Genomic DNA, 20,801 nt, shown 5'->3' with positions numbered 1-20,801 from the left:
ATAACACAGGAATAATAAACGGAGTGCTCTCTTTCTCTCCTGACAGCCCGTCAGTATCATGCAGCTCTCAGATCAGTAATGAGTGACCCGACAGTAAAACTAAACATATCTGTAACTATTTACGGTAGTTTGAGGGGTAATTAAAATAGCTACGTGTGATATTCTAACCTGAAGTGTGTGTTTTGTTCCGCTCACCGCTGCATGTGATTATGCAGAGCTGCGTGTCGGCTCGTCTCGTTTTTCAATAACTTTTGGAAATAAATAAATACATAAATAAGTATAGAAACCAGGTCGAATTTGTCAAATGTATTGAACTGGTGATCACAGTTTGACAGCTATAGGCCTACAGCTTTCATGTGCGGAGGCGATTCACAATCAGGCCAGCTGTAGAGAAGACCCTCTCAGCTGGAACGGAGGTCGCGGGTATAGCAAGGTATAGCATGTACAGTGGGGCAAAAAAGCATTTAGTCAGCCACCAATTGTGCAAGTTCTCTCACTTAAAAAGATGAGAGAGGCCTGTAATTTTCATCCTAGGTATACCTCAACTATGAGAGACAAAATGAGAAAAATAAATCCAGAAAATTACATTGTCTGATTTTTAAAGACTTTATTTGCCAATTATGGTGGAAAATAAGTATTTGGTCACCTACAAACAAACAAGATTTCTGGCTCTCACAGACCTGTGACTTCTTCTTTAAGAGCCTCCTCTGTCCTCCACTTGTTAACCGTATTAATGGCACCTGTTTGAACTCGTTATCAGTATAAAAGACACCTGTCCAGAACCTCAAACAGTCACACTCCAAACTCCACTATTGTCAAGACCAAAGAGCTGTCAAAGGACACCAGAAACACAATTGTAGACCTGCACCAGGCTGGGAAGACTGAATCTGCAATAGGTAAGCAGCTTGGTGTGAAGAAATCAACTGTGGGAGCAATTATTAGAAAATGGAAGACATAAAAGACCACTGATAATCTCCCTCGATCTGGGGCTCCACGCAAGATCTCACCCCGTGGGGTCAAAATGATCACAAGAACGGTGAGCAAACATCCCAGAACCACACGGGGGGACCTAGTCAATGACCTGCAGAGAGCTGGGACCAAAGTAACAAAGGCTACCATCAGTAACACACTACGCCGCCAGGGACTCAAATCCTGCAGTGCCAGACGTGTCCCCCTGCTTAAGCCAGTACATGTCCAGGCGTGTCTGAAGTTTGCTAGAGAGCATTTAGATGATCCAGAAGAGGATTGGGAGAATGTCATATGGTCAGATGAAACCAAAATATAACTATTTGGTAAAAACTCAACTAGACGTGTTTGGAGGAGAAAGAATGCTGAGTTGCATCCAAAGAACACCATACCTACTGTGAAACATGGGGGTGGAAACATCATGCTTTGGGGCTGTTTTTCTGCAAAGGGACCAGGACGACTGATCCGTGTAAAGGAAAGAATGAATGGGGCCATGTATCGTGAGATTTTGAGTGACAACCTCCTTCCATCAGCAAGGGCATTGAAGATGAAACGTGGCTGGGTCTTTCAGCATGACAATGATCCCAAACACACCGCCCGGGCAACGAAGGAGTGGCTTCGTAAGAAGCATTTCAAGGTCCTGGAGTGGCCTAGCCAGTCTCCAGATCTCAACCCCATAGAAAATCTTTGGAGGGAGTTGAAAGTCCGTGTTGCCCAGCGACAGCCCCAAAACATCACTGCTCTAGAGGAGATCTGCATGGAGGAATGGGCCAAAATACCAGCAACAGTGTGTGAAAACCTTGTGAAGACTTACAGAAAACGTTTGAACTCTGTCATTGCCAACAAAGGGTATCGTTAGCCTAATAGCATAATTGCCCATGTCATATTTGAATGTTGTTGGAAAACAAGAAAAAACTAAATTTTTAGCAAGCACATTGGTATTTTTTATTGATTTTGTAACAGTAAGTTCAACCAGATGTGTGAACTAATTTGCACCAAAAAAAAAGACACAACATCAATTGCATAACAAATAAAAATGACCTTGGGCAGAATGTGCCATGACTTAGGCCATTTTTCTTACACAACTTTTTGTACACATTTATACAAACATAACATACAAAAGTAGTTTTACTTTCCTAAATATAACCAAGTTGTGTTACCTGTCTAACCTTAACCAAGTTGTTCTTAATGTCTGACCTTAACCAAGTTGTTTTACTTGTTTAACCTTAACCAAATCCTACTCAGGTGCTGTGTGAACTCGTTTTCTATTGATGAGGGAGGTTGTCGTAGTACTGGTGGGCCACTCTTGGTAGTACTGGTTTCATTGCTTGCAAGTCATTGTATTTCCTGAGAGTAATTGGCAATTGGGCAGGAAAGAGTGGGACCCAGTGGACCGGTTCTTCGGGGATGCTGAGTCGCTGAGGTAGGTCCTCCCAGTCAGACTCAAAATCCAACTTGTGCCGGATTCGCCCATCTGCCAAGTACTGGAGAGCTGGGGTCGCCAACTTTTCTGCCTGGTCGAATTTTGGTGACATAGGCCCCAGATAACTTCATGAAGTCACTGTGGTATAGCTGGGTCACCTTGTATGGGGATGGGTGCAAACGTGCAGTCTCAAAGATGACAATGTAATCACGTGGAGTGTGAATATCTTTGATGGTACGCCGTTCAATGAGGCTATGCATGGAGTCACACTCCATTTGTGTGTGCCCTGCAACCAGAAACTTTAGTTTTATGGTGACACCATGCTTCATGGCCAGATCTAGGTACGCATTTGTGATGGTACAACATCGATTTTGATAGCCACAGCCATCACTCCAGATTATGACCTTTTCGATGTTTCGTTTGGCATCAAGGACTGACTCAAAGTGCTTGTACTGCAGATGGGCAAAAACCTTGCTGCTGAGGGAGCCCTCATGCTCCTCCCAGGCGTAACAATATCCATCTTTGTTACCCAGGTTGAAGCAAGTAAAGTTGTGCATCTGTAATTTAGTTTTGTAATACATCTTGCTAGCTTTTGTCTTGGGACACAGAAGAACGCTCTGAAGGTCCATTGTCCACACTGAGACCTTGTCACTGGATTCCTGTTTATCCTTAGCTTTTTCAGCTTGAGCTTGAGCCTTTAATTTCATGTGAGTAGTAAGGGTATCCTGATCTATATTTTCCAACTTGGTGCCGATACATACATCACACTGGTCTTTTTTTGGTACGAACACAGAGTATTTCTGCTCACTGAACACTTTTCGGAAATATGTCTCACTCACAACACGTGCTCCACTTTTACCAGCAGCTTTCTGGTATTCCTTGTGAAGGTCACTTAGAACTGTTCCCGGCTCCACAAACTTCTTATCCTGATAAGAGGGAACCTGACGGCAGTAATGGGATGGAACAGTAGGCAGCCCAGAGAGCCATTCTTTCAGGAAGGTCTGGTCAGCATCTGATATGGGCATATGTGGACCAGTCTTATTGATCTTGGGTTTGGGCGGATCAGTTTTGGTTTTCATGTCCACAGTTAACCATGATCCGATGGTTCTGGGGGCAATGCCAAGGGTTGAACAGAAAATCATCTTACACACAGGTAGTTTACATCTATCTGACAGTTGCAGGTGGTATGATAGGGACGTTTTTCTCCTTGATGCAACACCACCTTTCTTCTGCTTTATAGGCACATTTTCCACTAAAGTCTGCATATACAGCTTGCGTGTCTCCCAGTAGGGCATGGACCAGAAATTGTTGAAGATATCCGTTCTCTCTTCTTCACTCAGCAGTTCACAACTTCGTTTCTCCGACCTTAAGCAGTGCTGTGATGTGCAGGGTGGGCCCATGGTCTTTGGCTGCCTCTCCTGTCCCGTTGCGTTCTTGTAATTCTCCCCCTTAAGGCGCTTCTCTTTTATCACCTGTTGCTTCCACATATGTGACCTTGGACGCTTATGACGTTTAACAGCGGGAGCTTCAAGTGCAGCCTCTTCTTCACTATGTTGAGCCGTGTCTGCATCACTATCATCATCTGGGCGGTCATCTTTCTTAGGTCTATAGTCCTCATCCAAGACGGAGTCATCGTGTTCACTTTCTGACCATGAATCCGGATCAGAATCAGCTCTGGAGGCTTCATCGGCTGTTTATTCTTCAATCCGTTGCCCGGTGTCTGTCATTTCCTTCTTTCTCACATCTACTGTCATCTAAATCCTTCTCTGAGTCCTTCTCTAAATTGTTATCAAGTTCATTTCCTGACCCTGAAGCAGAAGAAAATAAAGTTGCTGAGTGTTGCTACTTCATCATACCTTGTCGCAGAAATGTGATTAAAAGTTTAAACACACAGTTCCTAATCCCTTTGATTGACTGAAAGTAGATTTAGTGTCTAGAAAGTTGAAGAAATATGAACTAGCTCACCAGATGAATCAAAAAGAAGAGCTAATGCTTCACTTGTGGTCAGCAGAACCCTCTGTCTCATGCGGTCCGCCATCTTTGTATGTAGCGTCAAAAATGCCTAAGTCAAAGAGATGACTTAGGCAGATAGTGATTTTGGACCCTAAAATGTGTTCTGATAGGCTGAGGACATAGGCAATAAGGCAGGGTGATGCAGCAGTGGTAGGAGAGTAAAGTTAGGCAGATATCACAATTGGCCAAAAAATTACTTGGGCAATTATGCTATTAGGCTAACGGTATATAACAAAGTATTGAGATGAACTTTTGTTATTGACCAAATACTTATTTTCCACCATAATTTGCAAATAAAGTCTTTAAAAACCAGACAATGTGATTTCTGGATTTTTTTCTCATTTTGTCTCTCATTGAGGTATACTATATTGTATATATATATTGGATGAAAATTAGGCTTATTGTTGTTCAGGCTGGCCACTCATGTGTCGCGAGTGTTGACAGGGGGGCGGGGGAGCATGCTCATGATCTGTTAGCGCCGGAACCTCGCAACGGCTGCGGAGCGCATTTGCGCCGCAGATGAGGTTTGAGTCTGTGTGATCTGCGTGTAGGGAGGGGCAGCAGCCATATCATAGAACCAGCTAGATCTTATGGATTTGGACATAAACACGAGTGAAGTATAACCGGACGCGAGAGAGAGATCAGCACCTGCAGCTCTGCCCGCTGTGAGGGACCGGTGAGCGGAGCAAAACACACCTTTAGACGTCAACTAACACATTTAGCTATGGCATTGTCGTATACATTGAATTATTCAATTTGATAATATGTAATCAACTTAGGCAAAAAATAAAATAATAATAATACAATTACAAATTAAATTAATATAAATATGAATAACTCATATTCGAATACCTGAATAATTATTCGAATACCTGAATAATTTTGAATATTCGATTAATCGTTCCCGTCCCTAGTCGCCATGCAACCGGGTGAGGCCGCAAAGTATAGCGCAGCATTATGCATTTGTTTACATGCCCATTGGAACCCAGAGGCATTAGCAACAGATCAACGCACAATCAACTAGGGATGCCAGAAACTGACCATGATCAAATTCGAAAATCGGACAGCCCTGGCGAATGTTAATCCATTATTCGCCGCCCCCCCCCCCCCCCCCCCCATTATAATTGACTATTCTTGTCTGTCACATACTCTTTTCTTTATGTAACATAAGATTGTATTGAATGAAAGCTGTAAAACAAAGGTTTTATCCACGCCCCCTTCGCAGAGGACCTCCTTGCAGACCTTCCTGAAGATGTCACCCTGGAGCTGGTGTGGAAAAACAACGAGCGTCTAAAGGAGTACGTGCTGGTGAGCTCTAAGGAGCTGGAGTACGACGAGGACCCCGGCTCTCTGAGTGAGACGGCCAGAGCGGGACACTTCACCCTGGAGCAGTGCCTCAACCTCTTCACCAGGCCAGAGGTGCTGGCTCCAGAGGAGGCATGGTAAGGATCTTTATTCTGGGATTTCAAACTCAAATAATGCAAGAACTTTCTTTCTTGTTGCCTCCCAAGGTTGCATTAACACAATATTTGTATATTCATTTCAGGATTATTTGATCATGTTTTGGACACAGCTACTTTCTATAAAATAATACAGAAATTCATGACAAAAGTTCTCCAAAATGACCTCGATATTTTAAACGACATAATCTTATCTGCGTTTACTTTAGAAGGGAACTCAGCATGCATTAGCATACAAAAACATGTATACTAAATCTGTTAAAGGGGCATTCAGTGAAGGCCTTTACCTCCTGGTTTCCACAAGTTATAGTGCCTTCATTTTCTTTTTGAAACTGACGTCTTATAATATTCCATCACCTCACTGTAGTGCTTGTATTTTCCTGGGGAGCAGGGCGATGTAGAGCAGTGATTAATATCCACTCTGTCTTTTCTGCAGGTACTGTCCAAAGTGCCAGCAGCACCGAGAGGCCTCCAAGCAGCTGCTGCTGTGGCGTCTGCCCAACATCCTGATCATCCAGCTCAAACGCTTCTCCTTCAGGAGCTTCATCTGGAGGGACAAGATCAACGACATGGTGGACTTCCCTGTCAGGTAAATGCACAGTCAAAAGTTAAACTCCAACCACCTGTTCCATTTGTTTAGATTTACTTTAATCATATGTTTACACCGTCATGCACTCCTGTCTTCTAGGAATCTGGATCTTAGTAAGTTCTGTATTGGCCAGAAGGACGATATGCAACAACCTCCCATCTACGACTTGTACGCAGTCATCAACCACTATGGAGGAATGATCGGAGGTCACTACACTTCCTACGCCCGGCTGCCCAGTGACAAGAACAGCCAGCGCAGTGATGTTGGTGAGTGTGCAGTCAGTAAGCTTTAGGCCCAATTCCAAACCCAACCCTACACCCTCCCCCTTTCTGACTGAGTGAACTCGGTCCGTAGTGCCACTCTCAGCTGAATGATGGCCCTTCTTTTGGGTGGAGGGGGTAAATAGCTTTGGGATAAACTCCACTCTCAAGAACATTTTATATCCACGGTGTCAATTCAGTAAAGGGGCGTTTCTTCTTTGTAAAACTATTTTTTGGTTTCAATCCGATGTTAGTGAGCTGTACAAATATACAAACTGTTCTAAACTAGGCACTGGTATATATGACCCTAAGTAAAACATTTAAAATAAAATGTAACCTAAAATGTTTATTATTTTGCAAAGTTTACTAGTAAATGTTTACATCGTTGCACATGGTAAGGTAGCAGGTTAATCACAGTGATGCAAATTAGTCGCTTTTCGGCGCCTCCCGCTTTTTTAGTGCTGATTTGGGTGACTTGTGTAATTCGTGGAGAACCGAAGAGTTTTCGTTTTGGGGGGGGTCCGTCAGTCCGTCCGTCCGACTGACGGATGGACAACTTCTCACTTCAAAAAAGAAGAAGAAATCTAGATCGCAAAATAATTAAACAAGCGAGTGCCTGTTTTTCCTGGCCAAGGACAGGTTCATTGAACACAACACGAGCGTAACGTGTCTTCACCATAGGTCTTCACGTGGTTATGTCTCGTCTGGAAGTAACGGAGAGCATCGGAACGCTGCTCCAGCTCTTCAAATATTGCAGTACCCATAAGGAGCCGTACACATGCCGCAGTGTTTGCGAGGCTGTGTCTTTAGTTGTAAGCACAGTGGCGATCTGTTGTTATTAGCATCTGGTTAGCTAGCTATGCTAACGAATTTAAAGAGCTTTTCTACAACCAGGTGGAAGAGAGCTCTCTCCTGAGAGGCTCAAATAACCTCAGCTCAGTGAGGTTAAGGCACACCTTGATATGATCATTATAGTTATTAATGAGACATTAAAGACTCAATTATGAACAGGTATAAAATACTATATGACAGTAACAAAAAAAAGTTGTTAAAAATAACACGAATAGAGTTTGAAAGGGGAGTGATTTGTAAAATATCCCAAAAGAAAAATCTGTCATTGTCAGATGGTATATTACGCTGTTTTTTTTCTGCTTCGAATAGTTCTCTCTTTTTTCACCATACCTGTGTTTGCATCACTGTAATCAGGGCTGATGCAGACTTCCTAACAGAGGCTTTAATAACATCCACAGCCCTTTTAGTTGGTTTGAAACTGCAGTTAATGTGGCAAATTCTCAAACAGAGTGGCAGTGAAGAGGGAGAGGATGTAGGGGTTAGATTGGAACTGTGCCGTATTCCCAGCTGGATATAATTGTTAGCAGTTGTGACAATTCTTCAATCCTACCTTTTTTTCCCTCCCCCTCTACCTGTCCTCCCTGTCCCACAGGCTGGCGTCTGTTTGATGACAGCACCGTGACAATGGTGGAGGAGAGCCAGGTGGTGACGCGCTACGCCTACGTCCTTTTCTACCGGCGGCGAAACTCCCCCGTGGAGAGGCAACCACGCTTCCTCAGGCCCGTAGGAGCCGAGTCGCCCACTTCTGCAGGAGCCACTGCCAGCCAGGTGAGGGCGCCACAACACTGAGACAGAGGGCTTCACATTGAGATGTGTGAGCCATGGTTATAATATCCCTTGCTTATTTACATCTTACATCATCTTTCTTTTAAACCTTAAAGTGAGAAGTTAGCCCCTCTTTCAATTTGCTTGTGAGACTTTCACCCTGAATCGGTATGAATGGAATAGCTTGGGGGGAAGTGTTCCAGAATCGCAGTTAATGTAATGCCATGTTAGTTTCGTTTTGTCTTAAATCGAAGTCAACCCCAAATAAAAAATGCATATAATACTTCTTACCTGTAAGGCTATTTATCAATGAAATAGTTTTGGTTTGAGTTGCTGAGTGTTTGAGATATCAGCCGTAGAGATACTGTGTCTGCCTTCTTTCCATTATAATAAAACTATATTGCACTCTTTTCACCAATGTTTTCTTAAAGAAATAATGACCCGGTTACTCAAGATTATCCTTGATGAACTTCTCACTGCAAGTATGGAGTCAGATTTGTGTCAATATTCTAGCGCGCAAAACAAGCTACTCACGAGCGAAAAATGTACTTTTACGCGCGCATAAAATGACCCAGAGACAACCTTCTTGCTCGCTCGCGGGAGTTTCAGCCTCATTTTCTCGCGGAGTCTGTCTGCGCGCGCGTGAACATTTTCTGACACTTTTGGGCGGAGCCACTGGACTTTGATTGACAGCTGCCAGGAAACCTGGAGTTGCCAGGTTTGATAAATGCCTGAACTACCAAGAGCCGAGGAGTGACAGCAGCAATATCAGTTGGACGAGATTGAATGGTAAAGATGTCCATAAAAAACCATTATATTCATAAAGTGTGCAGCTAATATATATATATATATATATATTAATATTAATATATATATATATATATATATATATATATATATATATATATATTAATTAATTTGATATAAAACAATGTATTTTAGAGTGGGCTGTATCTGTCGAAAACGGCTAGCTACTGTCTGCTGTACGCCCCTCCCTTACGAAATGAACTATAAATGAACTATAGTATTACTATAGTATAATATAAGAGTTGTATAGTGTCCTGTAGTAAGTTTGTAGTATTCTGTAGTATTTTTCACCAGCTATCGTGTCACTATAGTATTTTCTGTTGTGCCATTTTATTAGCTATAGTAGCCCTATAATATTTCCATGGTAATACTATGTATCTAAATCTTTGTAGTATTCCTATATTATTTTAAATAGTATATAGTATAATATATAGTGTTTCTGTAGTTGTTTTTTGAACACACTATAGAACACTCCTAGTAATAGCATGATATTGTCATAGTGAATGCATATTATTACTATAGTGTTTGTAAAAGCATTACACTCCTAGAATTAGTGTCATTTTTTATATCAAATTAATTGATATATATATATATATATATATATATATATATATATATATATATATATATATATATATATATATATATATATATATATATATATATATATATATATATATATATATATATTAGCTGTACACTTTACGAATATAATGTTTTTTTATGGACAACTTTACCATTCAATCTCATCCAACTGATATTGCTGCTGTCACTCCTTGGCTCTTGGAAGTTCAGGCATTTATCAAACCTGGCAACTCTGGGCTTCCTGGCAGCTGTCAATCAAAGTCCAGTGGCTCCCCCCCAAAGTGTAAGAAACTTCACGCGTGCGCAGACAGACTCCGCGAGCGAGTGAGTCTGACTCTCCCCCGAACGAGCAAGAGGGCTGTCTGCGCGCTAGGGTAATTTAATGCGCGTGTAAAAGCACATTTTCCGCTCGTGAGGAGCTTGTTTTGCGCGCTAGAATATTGACCCTAATCTGACTCCATAGCAAGGTCTTTGGGTTCAATTGAGTAACCAGGTCAGAATATCTGGAAAGGGTCATTGCTGTTTTAGTTTTTCAAAAGTGTATCATCTCAAGCAGATAACCATTTAGTTATATTGGAAAGAAGGCAGACATCGCTATGGGTAATATCTCTAACAATCGGGAACTTGCATAAAAAGCATCTAGATGAATAAACAACACTACAGGCAAGAGACAAAGTATATCTTTTTTAGTTTGGAAAGAGATTGAAACAAATCAGATTGTGCCCGCTTTGTTGAATAATGATTTTTAAATCCTTCACCAGAAGTTACACATTGTTAACAGATGAAGTATATATTTGAATGCAACAGCAACTCCAAAGTTTTCAAATCCACCTTTCATGATAAATTAATCAATGTGTCAGCCACTAATGGGAAATTAGTTCTATTTGGCAGGTGTTTTGAGAGAGGTCTGTGAGTTTAGTGTCTCTGGGAACCAATATCTCTTTAACTGAGTCATGACAGGAGCTCATGCTGTGAGCTGCTTAATAACTGCAGCCTGTGGCTTCAGAATGGAACCATCCTTCAATCCTTCCTTGAATTGAACAAAGCTCAGCTGTCTGGCAGCATTAGCTTCTTTACACATTTCATTCTTTGCAGCATTAGTGGAGTGCAGTGCTTTTGTGAGGATTTCTGTTTGAGTGATGAGGTGGAGAGCTCGAGCTTTGCTCTCCAACATTTACACGTCTATGTGGAGTTGTTAAGTTCAGTATCACAGAGCATGATCCCCTTCACTTTTGTCGTCTCCACTTGCTGACTGATTCAGAATTCAACAAATGTGTTTTTATCACGTTGGTTGTCAGGTGTAACCTTGTGATGCTGTTAATGACTTAAGACTGTATATCATCTTATAGAATACAAGAGATAAGCGGTCTGCAGTGAGTTTATTCAAGTTCACTTGGACAACCCTTTTCCCCGATATGTACCATGTTGTGTAGTGTGTGCATACCTTTCCTACCATGGGATTTGGCTTCAGGAAAACAGTTTAGATGCTTGTGTGTAATTGATAATGCCAAATATATATAAATATTACACCTTTAGAATATCCTGACAAACTTAAAGGAGATGGTATGTTTACAAGTAGAGTTCTATTAGGAACCTATCCATTGTCAGTGTGACTACATTAGATGGCAGTCAGAATGCGGACAGTTTTTAGAAACAGACAGGTGTACCGGCAGGAAGCTGAGCAATGAATTACTGTTGATTGGGGGCTGCGGTAATATGTATTTCATTTTGTCAGAGCAAGGTTAAGGGGTCAACAATATTCTAAATATATTGTACAGCAGTGCATTGCTTAGCTTCCTGCTGGTACTGCTTTTGTTTCTCCAAACAGCATCTACTGTAGATAATACACTGACTGTGGATAAGCAATTCATACAACCCCACTTCAGACAATCCTAATGAAACATTTAACCATCTGATGTCTGTCAAACAAGCCTATGAAATTGTCCCTGTGGGTTTCACCAGCTAAATATTTCTAAATGTAATCAAAGTATTTGTTAGTCAACGCCTTTTCCGAGAAGCTGACACCGGTTTCCGCCAATCGCAGGCCTCTCTAATATGGCGGGAACTGGAAGAAGAAGAGGAAGGGCTTGACGAAGGCCCCCGCGGACTGTTCCGCTCTCCGCTGCGGAGACGACAAACGCAGAGAAACGAAGATGAGGAGGAGGAGGCGGACAGAAGCGATGGGGCGGTGCGGCGGCCCCGCAGGCAGAGGATGTCGGACTATCCTGACGATGACTGTGTGCGATACTTTGTTGTGGGAACGCTGGCAGCGCTGTTCGCTCTGTTCCTTAATCTGGTCTACCCTCTGCTGTACAGAGCCAACTGGGCGTGAGCGGGGGTTTAGCCGGTGCTTTCAGAAGTATGTCAGGTTAGATGGGAAACTTCAGGGGAGTTTAAATACTTAACCAATCCTCTTGTGGAAGTACTGAGTAATGCATTCATGGGCTTCAGCTAGTTTACCTAAATCTTGAAGTGTATGTATAACATCACATGGCTCAATCTTTTAAATTCTACTAAAGCATAGGGCTGCACTATTATGGCGATAATTATTTATTGATTTTAGGGAACACTTTTTGTCAGAGGCCAGGTTGCCAGGTTCAAGAAGCGCTTGATTTTATAAGCAGCAGAGTTTTTTGTAAGCAGAGCATTTTAAAGGTCAGTAGCGTAGTTGATCACCTTAATTTAACCGTGGAGAGACAAAATTATAAGATTGTATTAATTGTTAAGCCATATTTAAGCGCTTCGTGACACATTAAAGCCAGGGAAGAGCAAAGATATCGTCTTTAGAATAATAAACCGTTGTGATTAAACAGAAAACTCCTCAGATTTGATATAAATGTCCACACTGTGTTGATGGTAAATGACAACGCGGGATGGAAAAGGACAGCTGATTTTGCAGCTGAAAACAGAGTGCTGGCTTCCTTTGGTCAATATAGCATTCACTGAGGAATGTGTTGTTCAAATCGCCTAAATGTACCTTCAACACTGATTGGACAACAGCACACTAGGCGGTTACTTGTTGCAGTAGAATAATACTATCAACACATGGCACCGGTAGTGTATGCCTTAAATACATTGCCTCTATGCAATCAATTGACTCTTGCTTTCAGTTTGTGTGCTTTTTGACAAATTTGCCAAGTTTAACTCACATTGTTTTTAAAATAGTTCTCAGACGATGACAGCCTTAATCATTTAATCATGGAGCTGTATTAAATATTTGGCAAATAAATCCAACACCCAGAAAGGCAGTGAAAGCTGGGTTAGAGCTCTGTACAATTGGAAACCATAGTTGTACAGTAATGTATCGAGTGCTTATCAGCTGAGCAATGGCAAAGTTGTAGCCACTATGGAAGGCTAGTATTGCACTACACTCTAAAGAGAAGAGATCGCTACTTCCTGCAGTGTGAGAAGAGGCAGCAGCAGTGTTTTAATGTACATTTCTAAACATGAAGCAAAGGAAACCAATGTGTGACCAATTGTTGCTGCTTTTTTAAAGTGCTTAAATTGTTATAGTAATTGTTTTGCAATATCTTCTCCGGTTTTCTTTTTTTCATGACTTTTTTCTTTTTATTAAAATGCTTGTATTAGTTGGTCTTTTATGTATTTATACATTTGAAAGCCATATAGTGAGTATTTTAAGTTCTCAGGATGAAATGTAGTAAACTATGTGTTGCTCTGTTTTTTTGTTTTATATATAACAAGATGAGAAATTGACTGACAATGCAAGTTAAATAAGAAATGTGTAAGAAAGTGTGATAAGAAATACCGTCCACCTGTGAATGTATTTCAATGTGTCACTCTGTGGAAAGACTTTGATTATGGACAGATTTGGAGCTCAAAAACATAAATATTGTGTTAATTTACTTGAAGAGTAATACATTTTTGTACCAATCTTTTTTGAACTTGAGATTCTAGCTCCTTCTGAGGTGTGTGTGTGTGTGTGTGTGTGTGTGTGTGTGTGTGTGTGTGTGTGTGTGTGTGTGTGTGTGTGTGTGTGTGTGTGTGTGTGTGTGTGTGTGTGTGTGTGTGTGTGTGTGTGTGTGTGTGTGTGTGTGTGTGTGTGTGTGTGTGTGTGTGTGTGTGTGTGTGTGTGTGTGTGTGTGTGTGTGTGTGTGTGTGTGTTGCTCGGCAAAGCTCTGAGCACCGTGTATACTTGACTCAGATATATGCAAGGCTGCAGTTGGTCTACCTTTTTAAAGGTCCTGCTCAACATACACTATGATCTGTATGAAGTCTCCAACATAAACGGCAGCGGGATGAATGGATATTGAAGTCCGTTAAATAGAAGTTTTTTTGCTGCTCTGCTTTTAGTCATTTCAATGCTTTTATTTATCAGATTTTTGGGGGCTTTGGTTGGATTTAAATGGAACTGACTGAAAGATTAATCTCAGTGGTTTCTGTGTAGAGCACTATACATTTGACGGAAAAACAATGAACAATTTGAATTATTCTTATTTTTTTCATTCTAAACTAAAGAAAATGCTGTTTTCAGCCTCATATATTGATATTTTCCTCTTTTTTTGTTTTCATATTGAAGTGAATATATTTTGGGAGTCATACGAAACAAAATATCTTATGATTGTTTTTTTTTAAAAATGTATTGCCTTCAATTATTTATTTTCATTAATTTGATATGTTCGACTAATCTAGAAAATAGCTGTCAGACTGGTCAATGAGAAAATGAATGTCAGTTACAGCCCTATATGTGTATGTAGTCTGCCATAAAATGTATAATTGCAAAGAATAATCATAACTTGAATGATTTAAGGTCTCTCTGTATGCTTGGAATCACTGCGTTGTTGACATTTCTTATTTAAAATAATAATGTTTTTAGATACCTCCATGTTAATGCTGCTTCCTAATATATATAAATCACTGTTCTCTTTTTATGGAAATAAAATCTGCATCTTTGTATAGTCTCCATGCATGTTATTTAAATCACCCCACACATACTCCCAGAAACTATACAGCACATTTATCTTAAACGCTGGTTTATTTTACAGGCCGCTAGCCAGTCACTATTCGGGGCAGACCTGGATCCTGAGGGGCCGACCACGCTGAACCCGGAGGTTCCCTCGGACCTCTTCGCACACGGAGAGTGCGGAGCTCCATCCTACAGCAACATGGAGGAGGTGGACTAATGGTGAAGGAAATCCAGGGAAGCTAAAGACACATCTGAACCCGTGTCTCACTAACGGTGCACCATCTGAGGATTCCTCTGTGAAAGATACTCATATGAACTAACTATCAGTGATATACTCTCATTAATATCCATTGATAACAAACCATGTTATTATATTCAATTGTTGTATATAGTGACACACACTTCTGTGATTTTTGAGCTACAGATAGCAGCTCGTTATAAATTCCTGCAACATAAATTCAACCCGAGTGGAGCGGCCTCTAGGCTTCCACGCAATGCACCTTGTGGTCTGGTTTTAAGTTAAAAACCTCTCTGTTAACCCGGAGCAGACCTGGTAATCCCCGGCTAAAGCCACGGTCCAATATGAGGGTACATCCGGGGAGTAGAGATTCTTGTAAGGTGTGTAAAACATATTTTTTTCAAGGTTGTTTGTGGCAGGATAAATTAATGAGAGTAGTAGCAGTGTATTTAAAGGAAAACCATGTGCTGACCTGCTACTTTTTTCTTTCTTTTTTTTTTTAACACTGAGCACACGCTTCTATCTTTTGTCGCTTTATGAACTTTACTTTGCTGTAGCGTAGTCTTCTTTTTTTGTACTTATTTAGATATTTTCGATCCTGTGGTTGCAATTGTCTAAGGCTTCAGCATAATGTGAAAGGTGCATGACTGCATGTTCAAACAGGTTGTAACCCCCGCCCCTCCATCAGTCCCTCAGATATTTTTTTCATTTAATTAATTTCAGTTTATCGTGAGTTATCCAGTCTCAACCCTCCTCTCCTTTGTAATCGACTGCGTATATAAAGTGGGGATCGTTAGGAATGCTGCTGTGGATACATATAAATGGTTAATATAAATAAAAACATTTTTGAGAACTGCTAACATTATTGGGTTTGTTCTTTTTTGTGTGTGTTGGATATGATAACTTCTCATAATAGCATAAGTTTGGGACATGAAGCCAGTTTTTTCCACGTATAGTTATGTTGTATGAATACAAATTCATAAGAAAGTACTATTCGACTGATGGTAAAGAGAGAAAATAAAATCAAACGAGATTTAAAAACAATGAATTTCTTCAATATTTCAGCCTATATGATGGTTCTTCGAACTTTAGACCACAAACATTCTAGGAATATTAGATATTCACTAGCAAAAACCTGACTTTAAAATATATTTGCTATGATGTAGTGAGCTAAAATGTTAAAACATTTAGAAATTCAAAATGAGACAGCAATAGCCTATGTTTGTTTAGATAAACATTGCTTTATGAATAATCAGAATATGTCTATCACATTTACCCTTCAAACCAACTACACAGAATGAATTAACAATACAAAAGTGACATCTGTGAAGGTGTGAGAAATACCACTGCTACTACAGAAAAGAGCGCCATTAAAAAAGTAATGAATTACTTTAAAAAAAAGTTAGCGCAGACCTTGATAAAATGTATCATAAAAAGGGAAAATATAGTAGCCAATCAAAATGTCATAAAAAGTTATAGTAATGTCCGGTGGCGTGCACAGACATTTATAGGGGCAGGTGCTCAAGAGAAGAAAAAAAGGACACCTGAGTCTTCGTAGCGGTCGCCCGCGCGAAATTGTGCGCTCCGAAATTGTGCGCGAAAATTTGCCGGATAATGGCGGATTTTGTTAGTTTCTTTTCGGTTTTTGGTTACTTTATTTCGGTTTTAGGGTTAGGGTTATGTTATTTAATTCTTATTTTTGCCTGATTTTACTGATTTATTATTATTAAAAAAAAAAAAAATTTAACATTTATTTTTATTATTCTAAATGACCTAGGGGGGTCCAATCTGAAGCTAGGGTGGGACGAAACCCCACAGAGTGCAAAATAGAAATAAAATAATTGAGAAGAAAAATATATATATTATCTATCAAAACCCAGTTAGATTAACATTCATTGGATTGCACACTTTGTTTGTTTGTGTGGATATGTAGCACATTAACATTTTAATAGCACTTAATGACTGACTGAATGGAAATGACAGTAAATGAAAATATAAAACAAAAAAGCGATCACAAAAATGTTTCCAATAAATGAATAAAATGATTTTTGACCACTTTGTTGTTCAGATATATCACATATTTGTAACTAAATGATACATGAATTGAAACAAAACACAGTTTAAACTGAGGAGTGACTCTCGTGAGTTTCATTTATTTTCTTCACTCCGCTGGGAAACTGCTCTCATGTCAAGAACAAGAAGCATGAGATCAGTGCATGCACTGCATCGTCCAATCAGTGAGCGATACACAGTAAGGGGGCGGGGCGAGTATCTGAGGATTTCATCAGAGGATGGACTGGTGGTTCCTCGATTATCGCTCCTCCATTATCGCTCCTCGCTCCTCAATCCTCGGTCCTCCGGCAGAAATAAGAGCCATGGGACGGTACTCAAGATGGCGCTGACAAATCAACTTCCGGTGAGACCGAGGACCGAGGAGCGAGGAAATGAAAATAGTCAACCTAAGACAGGGCCTCGGAGCTGTCCGACTTCAGGCGAACTTTTTGAGACCTCCCCCTGCTGCGATCGGCTATTCTCGTCTTCTTTCGAGGCGAGCCGCAACGCGTCTCAAACAAGCCTACTGTCTGCTCTGCGCGCTGCGCGTTCACGTTGAAAGCAGGGAAGGGAGGGGCTGCAGCCAGTGCACCTACGGGAGTGCCGCGGGGCACGTGTGGGGATGTCTGGCAAAATTACAACGCGCATTTGGGGCATTGTTGTATATATTAGAAGCTTTTAATCCAGAATTGATCGATGTTACCATGAGCCACATACAGTACACTGTAAAAAAAAAAAAAAAAACTGTAAAAAACGGACTTTCAAAAGGGCACATTGCTGTCCAGAGGGCAAAACGGGGCATGTGCTCAAGCACTACATGGGCCCTTTCTCATTTCATCAAATCTCCCTCCTCGACTCCTCGGTCCTCCGGTAGTGACCCGGAAAATTATTTCAGCGCGCCATGTTGAAGGACATCTCATTTCTCTAAATGCACTTCGAGGATCGAGCGTCGAGGAGGCTCTCTGGAGGAGCTATAACCGAGGATACACTGATGGGTCCTCCACGGTCCTCCACGGCTCCTTCGTGGATGCATTTCCGGGAACAGATATGTTTCAAAGAGTCGTGACGCACAGCCGGACTTATCTCAGCCAATGACAGCTCTGCATGCATCCCCTGGATATTATTTTATTCTGCTTTCATCGCGACGCGATGTTTACAGTGAGAACAGCTGTGAGGTCTGTGCAGAAAGCATAGCAGTGTGTATAATATATATCACTCAGTATAACAGGCCTACTCTCTGTATTTGCTTTAGTTTAGTAGATAACTACAAACAAAGAGTCAATATTTTTCTAAAACCATTTAGTGCTTCACATAATAAAATACACAACGGCTGTAGCCTGTTTTAGGACCTGTAGGTGCGTGTGTGTGGTGTAGGTGTGTGTGGTACAGACTGTGCGTATGCAGCGGACGGACAGGTCTCAGTTGGTTTGGTGTCCTCTGCTTACTTTTAATAGCCTACTTGTAAATAAAACTTTTGGCCCTTAATTTATTTTCCTCATTGAAGCGACCAGAGAGGGGAGAGGGGGGGGGGGTGGGAGTGCTCTGTTTGATTCTGAAATTGTATATATTTATATAAATATATACGTGTGTGTGTGTATGTGTGTGTGTGTATGTGTCCGCATCTGTAGCCTGTTATTGTCTCATTATACCGCACTGTGAATGAATTAAAAGTACATAAGTCGTCATGAACACATCTGTCCATCAGACAGTGGGCTGCTGTGCCTCCTGTCATCATTAATGGACGTCTCTTTAAAATAACCGCTCAGAGGAGAGGAGTTCTCATTTCTCTAACCGGCTGCTGCTTCCCCTCCTCTCTCCTCGGTTCCCCTACTCGGTTCCTCCGCTCGCATCTCCTGTGGGCGGGACTAAGTCTCGAGGATAGGAGTCGAGGAGGGGAGTCGAGGAGCGGAGTTAGAGTAATGAGAAAGGGCCCAAGAGTCCATGTGTGCACGTCCCTGGTAATGTCATAAAACGTTACCATAAAAAGTAGGGATGCACCGAATATTCGGCCGCCGAAAATTATCGGCCGAAAATGGTTAAAAAGGCCCTTTCGGCTGAAAAATATCACCGAATGTCAGGGAACAGGGTTACGTTGGTAAACTAACGTGTTGTTGTGATGACGTAATCAAAACGCGGCGACAAGCACGGCGCGCGACCATGCTCGCGGCTGGCTCACAGCCAACATGTCTGCCGCTTGGAGATATTTAAAAATATCAGAGAAAGAGGCGCGGATTGCGATTTCTAAAACGTGTTCAGCTGACATTTCTCGAGGGGGTGTAACTGCAAAGACTTTCACCACTTCGGGATTACTCCACCACTTGAAATCAAAACACCCGGACAAATATGCGGAGTAAGATCAAATCACAAGCACTGACAGCGAGAGACTGTTCAGCGCTGCCTCTCATGTGCTTGATGAGAAGAGGAGCAGATTTATGGCTGATAAAGCAGAGAAGCTACTGTTCATTAAAAAGAACCTCCCACTTTTCCTTAATAAGTAGACAAGGCTGGCTTATCATAAGCTTATCTAGTTCTACATGTCTACTCTATACCCACTTTCCTGAACAATTTTCATTGTGAGTTATAATTCACCATCTCAGGTTATCATTAGGGGGAAATGACAGCAGCACAGTGTTCAATATATTGTACTTTCGGTATCTAAATGATACAATGTTGTTTACATTGCTCATGAGGACAGACCACCTTATTTGCAGATTCTTGAAATTGTAATTTAATTTGTAATTGATTGTGGATTTTGTATCCAGTTTTCAGTTTATGTATCTTTATACAATGTTTACTACTTATTTACAGATTCTTGAAATTCAATTGTAATTTCATTTGTAAATAGTTACATTCATGTGGATTTATCAAGTTTGCACATTTGTATGCATGCACTTATAGGTGCATTTGTTGTTGTTGAAGGCCTGGCTGTTACAGTCTTTATTTACACTATTTTGTAGTAGGCCTACTGGCCTAGATGTTTATGCAGTTTTAAAGCACCTTGGCTTTGTTCTGAATGCACTTTGTTGTAGTTATCCTACAGAGAAAAGAAAATGCACTTGACTTGGAATTAATGTACTGTATGCATTCAAAGGTGCTGAATAAATGTTTTATGGACCCATAATAGTGATTATTATTTAAGTTAAGTTTTGCCATAATCATTTATTTTTCCATAATCAGGTAGCTGAACACCATTGGTAAAAAATATATACATTATATATATATATATATATATATATATTTCTATTAATCATTTTCGGCCTTTCGGCATTCGGTTTTCGGCCAACCGTTTTCTATTTTCGGTATCGGTTTCGGCCAAGAATTACCCATTCGGTGCACCCCTAATAAAAAGTCTAATTATAGTATGTCATTAAAAGTTTTGAATGTAATAAAGAAGTACTTTGGCCGGCAGGAAACAGCTGCAAATCCTGAAATGAAAAACAAACAAATCCTGAAAACAAATACAACCAAAAAACTCTGCATTTACAGAAATGATGCAAACTAAATACAACACACAAACCCCGAAAACAAACGCAACAAAAAAACGCTGCAAATACCAAAACGATATGCAAAGTCCAAAGCACTTACAAATCCCAAAATACATTAAAAACAAAAAACGTTCCGGAAGTGCTCCAGGCCTCTAGGGGGCACGCTACGTGGAACAGATTGACGTCTGACAAGACATAAGCCTCATCCCAATACCCCTCCTCGACTCCTCCTTTCCCTCACTCGCGTCCCTTCCTTGCATCTTAGCTCCGCCTCCTTAAGATGCGAGCAAGAGACACGAGGAGGTGACGCGAGGACATAGGAGTCCTCAGGTATTAATTAGACCCTCCAGAAAAACGCGATTCTGCGATCGCAGAATTTACC

The 20,801-nt window shown here is 40.9% G+C and overlaps 1 protein-coding gene across 1 annotated transcript in view; it reads left to right on the top strand.

Moving 5' to 3' along the window:
* usp19 (ubiquitin specific peptidase 19) overlaps positions 1-14,632 on the top strand; it is a 57,627-nt gene extending 42,995 nt beyond the window's left edge. The window contains 5 exon segments of the mRNA XM_079676945.1: positions 5,628-5,844; positions 6,299-6,451; positions 6,551-6,717; positions 8,156-8,331; positions 11,765-14,632. Coding sequence (XP_079533071.1) covers positions 5,628-5,844; positions 6,299-6,451; positions 6,551-6,717; positions 8,156-8,331; positions 11,765-12,052 — 1,001 coding nt within the window. The 3' untranslated portion in view covers positions 12,053-14,632.
* The last annotated feature ends 6,169 nt before the right edge of the window (positions 14,633-20,801 follow it).

Source organism: Notothenia rossii (assembly GCF_949606895.1).
Source record: "Notothenia rossii genome assembly, chromosome: 4".
NCBI classification, from domain to species: domain Eukaryota; kingdom Metazoa; phylum Chordata; class Actinopteri; order Perciformes; family Nototheniidae; genus Notothenia; species Notothenia rossii.
Note: the sequence above shows the minus strand (reverse complement) of the source record. Positions and strands in the feature narration are given on the sequence as shown.